The 11,525-nt window shown below is 38.6% G+C and overlaps 1 protein-coding gene across 1 annotated transcript; it reads right to left on the reverse strand.

Moving 5' to 3' along the window:
• Positions 1–4,191: 4,191 nt before the first annotated feature.
• Ptp4a1 (protein tyrosine phosphatase type IVA, member 1) lies at positions 4,192–10,591 on the reverse strand. The gene is made up of 5 exons (XM_005406875.2): positions 10,024–10,591; positions 8,645–8,737; positions 8,056–8,186; positions 7,789–7,863; positions 4,192–7,316 (listed from the first exon to the last, which is right to left on the reverse strand). Exons 1-5 carry the CDS (start codon positions 10,126–10,128, stop codon positions 7,199–7,201), a joined length of 522 nt encoding a protein of 173 aa, XP_005406932.1. The 5' UTR covers positions 10,129–10,591; the 3' UTR covers positions 4,192–7,198.
• Positions 10,592–11,525: the final 934 nt, after the last annotated feature.

Consider the following 11,525-nt stretch of genomic DNA (forward strand, 5'->3'; position numbering starts at 1 on the left):
TTATCTAACTTGTGGGGTCTCAAAGTTAAATTCCCAACCTGTGAAGGCTGATTTCAAAAGAACAGGGTACCATTGCTAGATCTCTGATAACTATTCTACGTGCTTTACATTGTGGGAGACATGAGTGTTTCTTAAAAGCTAATACCAAGTAAAAGTTAATCAAGTTATTCCTCTTTAACTTTTCCAAAGTGGAAAGTTCTGAGAAGTGACATCAAAGGTGTAACCCAGAATCTTTCAGTAAATGGTTTGGATTAGTTGCATTTTATTTATTTATTTTTTGTTTGTTTTTCCGGTACCGGGAATTGAACTCATGACCTCATGCTTGCCAGGCAAGGGCTGTGCTGCTGGGCTAAATCCCCAGCCCCTGCATTTTATTATTATGCTATCCTTAGCAGCTCGTGTTTAAATTCTGACCTGCTCACCTGTGCCGCACAATGGTAGGGGCCAAGTGGATCCTCGCTACTTTGTCTTCTATGCCCAATACATGCGCTGTTAAGTACTTGCAAGGAAGTCTACCTAATTAATTTGATTTCCTTATGTTAATCAACTGAAAAACCGAACAGGTCTCACAAGCCTGGATCTTTGCTTTTCTTCTTGCTCCACTTTTGCCAACAAAGCATATAGAACCTCTCTACTTTAAAAAGTATTTTTTCTTGAATATGTACGTATTGACTAAGAAAAAAAGGTTTAATAATCAAATTTGTGATTTAATACTTGAATAAATCCTAGCATGCATGATATAGATTGTTATGTATATAAAATAGAGGCTAGTAAATATGAAAAGATTTTACAGGGCTGGTTTCTTAGCATACTGATTTCCTTATGATTACATTCAAATTAGGGAAATACTCAGCAGAGACTGCACCAAAAAAGATCCCTGTGAAGGAAAGAACTGTTCAAATATGTTGAAACTAGGGGCAAACCTAGATACAGGTATTTTGGTGTTACAAATTTTGCATCTTAATAAGAATTAGAATCTAAAGGATGAGCCATTCCTTCAGGCTAGGTTCTTCCTTGACAAGAAGTGGAAGTTACTGGTTAAATTCTTTGGAATTATCTTTTTGTCATTATTGATAGGCTTCTAGTGTAATCAGGTCTGTAATGAACACAGGCAACGGAACAGAATTACAAACCATAGACCCAAATCCCCCTCCTCTTTTTTTTTTTAAGACAGGGCCTTGCTATGCAGTTCAGGCTGGCCTTGAACTCACTAGGTAGCCCAGGCAGGCCTCAAACTCACAATGCTCCTCCTGCCTCAGCCTCCCAAATGCTGGGATTATAAGAGTGTGCCACCAAATCCCAATTTTGTGCCTGTCCCAAATCCCAATATTTTGTTTGGGTACTGGTTTTCTGAGACAAAGTCTGGCTATGTAGTTCAGATTAGCCTTGGATTCACTATGTAGCCCAGACTGGGCTTAAACCCTGGGCAATCCTGGTGTTCAGCCTCCCGCTGGGATTATAGGCAGGGGACCACCACACCTGGCTCCAAATCCCATCTGACCCACGTGAACTCTTACTCTGTTTCTATTATAGTCATCACTTGAGTCCCCGAGTTAGTAAATTTCTAAGGGAAGCAAGAGTATTTTTACTAGTAAAGATCCACTTATGAAACTAGTCTTTATATTGGTATTTCTCCCCAATTAACACTAGTAAAGTCAATGCCATTCATTTTCTTGCCAATCAACTTAGCCAATTACACTGTAAACATGTGAAACTGATTTTAAATTGTAGGCTTTTATGAAGTTGGTGAGTAATGTTTGAGAACTATTCAAATTACAGAAGTCAGACGAGGGTCTGGCAGAGTGGTCAATTAAAAGTTGAAAAATGATGTACATGCATGTCATAATATGATACTTGAGGAGAAATTATCTAAATAATGGTTTAAGAAAGCTTTGGGAAGAAATTAGTTCTGGGACAGTTCTGTGAACATGATTTGACTCCATGACCACAATGCACAGTTGAAGTGAAGCGGACACCGATCACACAGCTCTGAGAAGTTGCGCAAGTACTCTGCCGCCCCTCCCCCTCAACACTTGGTTCATTCAACTGAAATTAAACCATTTACTTGGCTTCCATTATATTTTTACTTTCAAAATACGAGGGCATATGTGACCGTTTGGATGGCTTAATGAATGATTCAACTTTTCTCAGTCTGTCCTGCAGAATCCTAGTCCCAGACATCTGTGAGTACAAAGGGAACACAGAGTCACAGAATTCATTCCCGTTTCTACTCTGCTCTGCTTGGCACGTGAAAGGCTGATCTGCACACGCTCCAGCTTGCTTTGCTTAGTGCCTTCCCATCGGGTTTAGCTACAGGGTATTGGAGGATGGCAGGAGAGGAGAGATTCAAAGGGCACTGAAGGGGAGGAGAGAACCAAGGTGAGCACTGATTTCTTGGACTCCCCCCTCTTAGCAGATTGCCACTAGTTGACGACCTTCCAACTACAGCTGCAGCTTCTCCCAGGCAGCACCGTTAAGGACTGCTGTGAAGTCCTGGTAATGCTGCCTTCTGCCTTGCCATCAGTTTTGGAGCTGATACCTATACCATAAACACTCTTGCTGCTTTCCCTTTATTAGTGAACCTACCATTTGTTTCCTTGACATGCTGATGCACACAATGGCTAAATACTACATCCTCCCATGCAAAGATTCAAAATCCCCATCAACACGTTACCTGCTCCCCTTAATACTGTGGTGAATGATGTCAGCCCACTAAAGTTTAACCCAGTTTGCCCAAGTGAATCACGGCACTTTTCTAATATCTACAGGCATCCTTTCAAAACACTGAACTGTAAAATTCCTTGCTGTAATAAAATGTAAAACTAAACTTCATGATGCATATTCTTCATGGCTTTAACATTGCTGTCCTCAGGTCTGAGATATAAGCCTAACATTGACTGGTTCCAAATGGCTGTGCTTTTGGAATTCAGTTGCTTTTACTTTCTCAGTTGACAAACTGGCAAGTGTATCTTACTGCTACTGTGCACTTTCCCGTGCTCTGCACCTTCCAGCACCTCTTATCTGGCAGGAAACCAAATTACCAAAGTCCGCTGAAACCTTCAATAGGGTTACTTAAGTTAAGATTCTTTCATAAGCACAAGCTTTCGTACCTGAATTTTATGACACTTACTTTGGTTGCTGGCAAACTACCCCTTTACTTCAGTTCTTGTTGCTGAGTGAACTCCTACATAAACTGTGATGAGCCAGCAATCACTCCTATGTATTTCTTGATCTTCAGCACGTGACAAAGTCACTCTCCATTGCTGGGCAGCTATGTGACCAGTTCAGAGTTCAAGTGACATGACGTGCGAGGTTTTAGTCTGCACTCACTGCGAGCTTACCTTCTGATGTCAACTAGCTGTTTCAGCATAGTTGTTCCACCACTTGGCTCTCGATAGAGGACATCAAGTTTAAAGGAGCAATCCTTAGTCTTAATTCTGACAGTTGAGATTGCAGTTGGTATTGCAGTGTAACAAACAGTATTCCGACAAGTTTCAAAAAAAGGTTTTCTAGAAAACAGGCTTAAAGTGAAAAAAAATTTTAAATACTATGTTTAATGAAAATGATTTCAATAAGAAAGAGTTCCAAGAACTCAAGTTTTAAAAACTGGTTACATAAAAAATAGCTGTAAGTAGGCACGGCAGTGCATGACTGCTGTCCCAGCACTCAGAGGCTGAGGCAGGAGGATGGACACAAGTTCAAGGCCAGCCTGGACTACATAGTGAGGTCAAGGCCACCCTGAACTACACAGTGAGACCTTGTCTCAAGAACGAAACAAAAAAAAAGTAAAAAAACCAGAAAAGCCATACTGTATATGTTTGTATTAAATGTGGTTTACTGGACAGGTTCAAATGTACATTTTAATTTTTCAGTTCTATGACCTGTCAGCTAGTCTCTGAAGGCTCAAACCCCGTATACATAAAATTGGAACGTTGTTATTGGGAGGAAATTGTCTGAAAATTACTTGACAGTAAGATTTCTAATGGTGACCATTACGATAGTTCTACATTAAATGGCTAGCATGGCAATATGTATCAAAGGCTATAGAGCTACTCTTAGCTCTTCTGCTCCTGGCGACATACATAACCAGCCTAAGTCATTAAACATAAATATAACTTTCCTTTACTTTTGTTCCAAGATTCTGCTTAGGCTGGTTACCTCAAACATAAGGTAGAAAAATTAAGTGTCAGATACTTTTATACAAGTTTTTAATTTTCAAATCAGGTGGAGGCACATCTACAAACATTTAATTCAACAAATCAAGAATGTGGAGTATAAACGTTTGGCTGACGCTACCTCATGAATTTAAAAACTTAGAAGAATTTCAATTTACATGTACAGGAAACATTGTTGCTTTTATTTCCATTTGAAGTATTTTCATCAGATTACAATGCCCTAAAATTCCAATCAAAAACAATCTGTTTATTCCAGCAAGAGGTGGGGTTCTTACTGGTGACCCCCTTTTATGTTCTCCACAATGCTCTCCATCACCTGGCAAACAGCTATTTGTTAGATAAATATGACACTTAAAATAGATCTATAGAGACTGAGACTGCAGCCAAGTAGGGAAACCACAGTATCACTTTGCAGGGGAAGGTGACCAGACGATCACATGACCCAGGGGGCTGCCGCACTGGAGTAAGGTGAGACTAGGACGGGAACACACGAAGGTTGCAGTGCACTGCACAATGACCAGTGACATTACTAGGGCTCTCCTTCCACTAAAAACAGATGGCATTTTCTCAGAGTTTAGTAATCACACTGCTTCTATCAGCAACACTACAGTTCCTACAGAAAAGTCTAGGCAACTATTTACACTGTCCCATTGACAGTAGCCAAATTTTCGAATACCACCTGGTAGTTTTATCAAGACCGATTCTTTCAATTCTTACTAGACAGATGGAATCTTTTAGAATGTATCACAGGCATTCCTATGATCAGCCATATTTACATGATACAAAATATCTGGTTAAAAAGCAAATCTTACCATGTTGTATACTATACAGGATAAGGGTTATAAAGTGATTTTAGCACCATATATACAATCCAATACTGCAAATTAAACCTTTCAAACTTAGAAAGATTTTCATTAATTATTGGAACCTCTTCTCTCCCACTAAACACACATGCTATTCTATCGGCTGTGTGGTAATAATGTACCACTTAGTAATCAACTACACAAATTTTTCTTATTCAAGTGTGGGCTGTATTAAAAAAAAAAAATAGCTCAGGTTAAATAACTTACTCTAGTCACAAATGATCTAAGATTTAAAAAATCAAGGACCTCCAGGGACATTTTTTTTCCTTTTGCCCTGGCTAAATTTTAAAAAGGGGATAGAAGTGCTAAATTGACAAGATAGGAAGCACATTCTCTAAACCAACGTGAAATATCATGTTGCTAAAACTTTTAGTTCACATTTATAACTACTATCTTTAAAAAATGAGATAAGGACATCTTCCCCTTTTAGATAAAGGTGAACTATGAATATTTCAGATTATTGAAAAAAACTTACTAGTCTTAATGTGCCAAGTACTTAGGTTCAAGTTAATGTCAGTCTCTAAAAAGGCATGTAATAATTAACTTGCAAAAAAGAAAACTAAGGTTCACAAGTTACACGAAACTACTATTAGTGGCTCACTGAACTGTAAAAACCAAGCTCTTCTCTCTGTACTTTCTTCTAAGTACACAACAAACTGATTCAAAATTGTGTAGATCAAGTTTATAAAACTTAGTACTAAACATTATGACCATAACAAATTATGCCCAAAACTAAAGTGATGACTTGACTTCATTTAACACTTCATTTGTTTAAAAAAAAGGACAGTTTACAACAACTGGCAGTAAGTGCAATTAGCTTTGTTTTCTGCAAAAATAAGTTAACTTTAAGCAAAACAATCTCAGTGATAAATGCATTTCACTATTTATTAGATGTTTAAGCTCTCGCACTAAGTTTTTACAAGCTGTGAACACTAACAAATTATTTCTCCCACAGAACTGTAATCACACGGTATAAACCCAGACGGTACACAGATGGCTGAACTAACATTAATACACATCACCATTTTATCAGTTACATCATAAAACAAATTGTGAAGTATCCAAATATTAAGTTACACAGCTCAAAAGGCATATAAAATATTAGATGTCTGCTCAATTCATTAGCAGAAACCCACTTTTTTTTTTGCAAGAGGTTGGGAAGGGAAAAAAAAAAAAAAATCACACCTCAAACAAAAATAAGTTGGTAACCAACTTCTGATAAGTATGGAAAAAATTACAAGAATTTCAGAACTTTTATGATTAAGAACTGTTTTAGCTACAATAACAAAGCATCTATACCTTTTAAAAAATATTTACTAAAGTAAAGAGCATTTTCTACAAGTTCTGCACAAGACAAAGGCAACATTTTACTAAAAATATTGAATAGCCCCCTCCTAGTCTGTTTTTAGGCCCTCCCTGGTAGTCTGCGCCTCAGGGTGCAGGCATTAAATTAACTGTAAGGCTTTTTTGTCTGAGACATTAAAGACATGTGCTTCTGTAATAATGTAGATTTTCAAAATGGAGGTTTCCTACAACAGCACAAAATAAAAAACTTATAGAAAGACATTAAATAATCACAAGACTTGGTAATAATTGAAAAGAACAATCAATGTTTAAGCAAACCTGATGTACATTGGTATGAATATGAGAGATGTAAACATAAAGTGAGCAAGCAAATAGCCACACAGGCCCTACAATGTTTGAAATGACGGAAGGAATAAACCACAGGTCTAGAGTGTTCTTAGTTCCTGCAATTTTGGTTCTATATGATACTAAAAATGTAAGAGTATTGTGCTGGCTATTTTGGCACCTAATCTTTCTAAATTTCTTATGTATCATTAAGATTCTGGCATGGAAATAGCCTTAAAGCCATAACTCAATACTGCATGATTTCAGGGAAGTCAATTGGTACAAATGATAAGCACATTTTAAATGCTGAACAGTAAGAATCTTGTAATTGTCCAAATACATTGATCATAACCCAAACATAGAGGTTGCAATCTGTCAAGCTTGTATGTAGCCTGTATAACTGCTTTTCAACGCTCCTACAGAAGCTTCATTAGACTTATTCACCAAGCCAACATAAGGGCTAATACGTATGACAAATCAGGTTCCGCCTCAAGCTCCATGTCCAAGGCAGTAGCATCAGGCACCCCAGTTTTATTGCATGCAACAGTTGTTCCTGTGACCGTTGGAGTCTTTAAAGCGCAGCCGCATTTTAGGACGATACTTTTCCAGATATAAAAGTTGCTTGCTGTTGAAAGCTCCACGCCGCTTTCTAGAAGGAAAAGACAAAACTAACTTATGGTGACTGAAGTCAGAAAAAGTTTGCTTCTGGTGGCAAGGAAGATGACCCTGGTATGAATGACACGGCCATGGCCACAACAGGGATGTTCCAGAGAACTAAAAACCCAACTGTGTATATTGCACTGGGTGTTTCCCATGCCTATTTTGTCTAATGACCCTCCTTTGGAACTTGTGAATTTTTATCACCTTAGTTACACCACGATAAAATGCCAAATCACAAAGTTAACAGTCAATCAATAATCTAAAGTAAAAACAGTAATTCAAAGAATGCTGTCAATTAGATTCAAGTAGTGAGCATCTGCATAGAATGAAAGATATTTTTCAGCTTAATTCTATCTTAAAAAGGGCTACAGTAATAAAGGTAATTTGTAACATACTTAAGGCTCACTGACACTAAATAAGACGACAAGAGGGTGCAAATGGAGACAGAAACCACCACTTACTGTCTTATGAACTGCACTGCATCTTCGTACTTCATTCCACCTTCAATTAATGCTAGAGCAACAAGCACTGGGGCTCTGGAAAACAAGAATTTTGAGAAGTTATTATTTCTAACTCATAGCCTAGAAAATCTCTCCTGCCACATCATCCCAGTTAAGCAATACCTGTGCTTAAGTCCTGACTTTATGTATAAAAATTTAGAAGAACTTATAAAGTGTACTTCAGATCAACCTATCTTTTTCTAGACTCAAATGAAGAAATTTGCATACCTCCCAAGGCCTGCAACACAGTGGACAGCAATACAACAACCAGGTTCTTCACGGAACTTAATTTTCACAAGATTTAACCAGTCATCAACGATCTGATTGGACGGTGGTGCACCATCATCAAAAGGCCAATCCTAAATCAAAAGAATATTTACATATTTTAGATTAGTAAGTTTAACCATGTTTCATTAAGCCCCACTATCAATAAACTGTGAGCAACTCTATTCTCATCAAGATTTTTTACTTTAAACTTCTGCTTAAAGCTGGGCGTGGTGGCACACGCCCATAATCTCAGCACTCAGGAGGCTGAGGCAGGAGGATCATTGCAAGTTGAGACCAGCCTGGACTACAAAGTGAGCTCAAGGTCAGCCTGAACTGCATGGCAAGACCCTGTCTCAAAAAGATAAAACAAAACCAAAACCAAAACCAAACAAAAAGAATAAACTTCTGCTTAGCTTTTACCTGTATTCATTTGAAAATTAAGACACTGTGTGATTTTGCCACAACTTTAAACATTAAGCTTCTTGACATCTGTGGTTTACTAACTTTTGCGAACATAGTATCATAAACATGTAGGAAGTTAAATACTCACAAAAACATGGATGCCTTCTTTCTCCACAAGAGTAGTGTCATATGTTGCTTCGCATACTCTTACTATTGTGGTAACTCCATATTTCTTAAGTTCCTAGATAAAATGTACATGAAAAAACAATGAGGGACTGGGGATACAGCTCAGCAGCCCAACTGTCTGCTTGGCAAGCACAAGGTCCTGAGTTCCAAAAAAACCAAGCTAAAACAAAACAAAAAGGTCTTCCTCATTACACCACTGTTGCTCATCATTTGCTATTCTGATCACTGTGACCAGTATATATGCTGGATAACAGAAAATCAGGCAAGCAATGGTAGAGCTGCCAATGTATGTACAGCCTGAGGCCCATCTTGCTTAAAACAGAACTGTGTAAAAGATGTTAAATACCACATATTTTTAATAAATTAGAAATCCTTAAAAATTGGCCCTCCATATCTGGAATTTATAGTCACAGCAACATTGAGTTGGTATGAAGCACTAACAAAAAAGGGGCAGAAGTAACAAGGACTGAGATGAATACAACCAAAGGAATGAGTAACAACTCATCAAGTAATCCAACCTGACTAAATCACAGTAACTTCTTAAGTCTTCATGAATTAGAAATATAGTACTGTAAGTACAGTAAGTCTTAAGCCTACTATCATTTAAAACTACAGGCTTTACAATGAATTACTAATTATAACTTCTTGCATTAATACATTTATGAAATAAAATGTGTGTTCAGGTAAATCACTGAGCATTACATCCTTCCCTCCAGTAAAAGGAGCCAGCTAGGCAATGTTGGCTACCAAGCCACCAGCAGGAAGCAGCAGAATGAGTGTGAAAAATTTAATTCTAACCATTGTCTGTAGCCCAAGACATAAACTAACTTCGGTTCATGGCAGTAGGCTAAGCAGACAGGACAAAATCCATAAATGGCAGCCCTGCACCTGTACATTTCTTACAAGTGAGGGCCACACTGTTCAGCTTTCCACAGATCAAGTTAAGCAAACTCAAAGGCATGAAGAACTAGCTATTCACTTGTAAATCTACAAACACATGTCCTTCTCAAGGGGTGTAAAATAATGTACCTCTCATGAACACATGGGTATCTAATCTCTAGGAAGTGCACCGGTAGGTACGTCATCTCATACTTTCTAAAACAGTATTTTGAGGCCGGGTGTGGCGGCGCACGCCTGTAATCCCAGCACTTGGGAGGCTGAGACAGGAGGATCACCGTGAGTTCAAGGCCAGCCTGAACTGCACAGTGAGACCCTGTCTCAAAAGGACAAAAAAAAAAAAAAAAAAAAAAAAAAAAAAAAAAAAAAAAGAACAAATCCCCAGTATTTTGGCCTCACATACCCTCCCATCAATTTAGGACACTAGGAAGTATCAACTCTTACCTCTATAAACTTGTTTAAGGTTGCATTGGTTGGGTTGTGTGTGATGAGGAATCTCATGCTCTTGTATGTGACTTCCACAGGAGCTGGGCGGTTCATTCGAGCCATGTTAATTTAGTTACAAAAACACTCAAAAGGGTTATGAAAGAATTTTAAAACTTGAATAAAAACGATGCAAGAAACTGAAGTCTACTTCAGTATACTCCGCTTGACCTTCTCAGTGCTTTGAGTGTGGTGTGGGGAGTACTGGGAAATGAAATGAACCTCCTAACAAGAAGCAGCAATCCTTCGATCCAGTAACACTGAGGCAATCGGAAGTGCACTAAGGTTTACCCCATCCAGGTCAGAACTCTTGTAAAATGCTCTACGATTTCAATTCACCACTTCTGTGTCCAGGTGAGCCACTCTTCCAGGGCTTCTTGGTGGAGCAGTTAGGAATCTCTACAGTTCACTCGTCTGCATAGAGGTCGTGCTGTGCCTGGCAGTAATCTCCACTGCCCTTCAGAAACTCCATAAATGTGTGACCAAGAACACCACAGAACTGCTGTTTAAAAGAAAAAGGGAGAAAAAAAGGTTGTTTACGAATTCAAAATGACTACACTATGCTTTTACAGTATTTATATGTACAACTTTTCTTCAAATTAGAGCTTAAGACATTTTACTTCAGTCACAAAATTTAAGATGTGACTGCAGATGAACTCAAAGTGTAAAAGCAAACAGTGCCCCTAAATTTGGTAAATTCCCTATTCTCTCAATTATTCCTCTCTCAATAGCTGACCATGTGTTTATGCTATTAGGAACTATATATACACAACTTTCTACATTGATCTATTCAACGTAACATTTCTCGGCTGGGGAGATAGCTCAGCAGCACAGCACCTTCCATGGCAAGCGCAATGTCCTGAGTTCGATTCTCAGTACCAAAAAAAGTAACATTTTTTAGATCTTAATACAAATTTTATGACGTTTCAAACTTTGAAGGTAATAGTTGTTGCACAACTTATTTAATTCAAATACAGCAAATCATTTGAGTTCCTTTTCAGATTTTTGCTTTTATATTTGATGTTTATGAAGCCGCTGACAGATGAGGAACATGTCAGTTACATGGTTTTCCTACAAAAACACTTCTTTACATGTGCTATGAACAAGAGTATGTAATTACATACAGCCACTGTCCCAAACAGAAATACCCATGCACAAATTCTCAAGGGTAAATCACCAATCAAGAGTACAATCCGGTAAGGACAGCCAAAGCGATCCCTTTTGTTTTGCACGGTTAAACTGAAGCACTGTAAACTTAAAAGAACCTGCGTCCATGTTTTACACCTCTGAGTAGAGCCGAGCTCTTTGCTAGAATTCTGCTCAATGTCACCGCGTGCATTTACGAGGCATCTCAAAGGCCCCACGAGCCGCGTCGCCGACCCCGCCGCGCCGCAGACAGCGGCCCGAGTCTCCGGGAGCGCCGGGCGCCCCTCCCGCACTCGCCCCGCAGCCGACTCGGCCCG

Source organism: Chinchilla lanigera, unplaced genomic scaffold, assembly GCF_000276665.1.
Source record: "Chinchilla lanigera isolate Chin_1 unplaced genomic scaffold, ChiLan1.0 scaffold00101, whole genome shotgun sequence".
Taxonomy (NCBI): domain Eukaryota; kingdom Metazoa; phylum Chordata; class Mammalia; order Rodentia; family Chinchillidae; genus Chinchilla; species Chinchilla lanigera.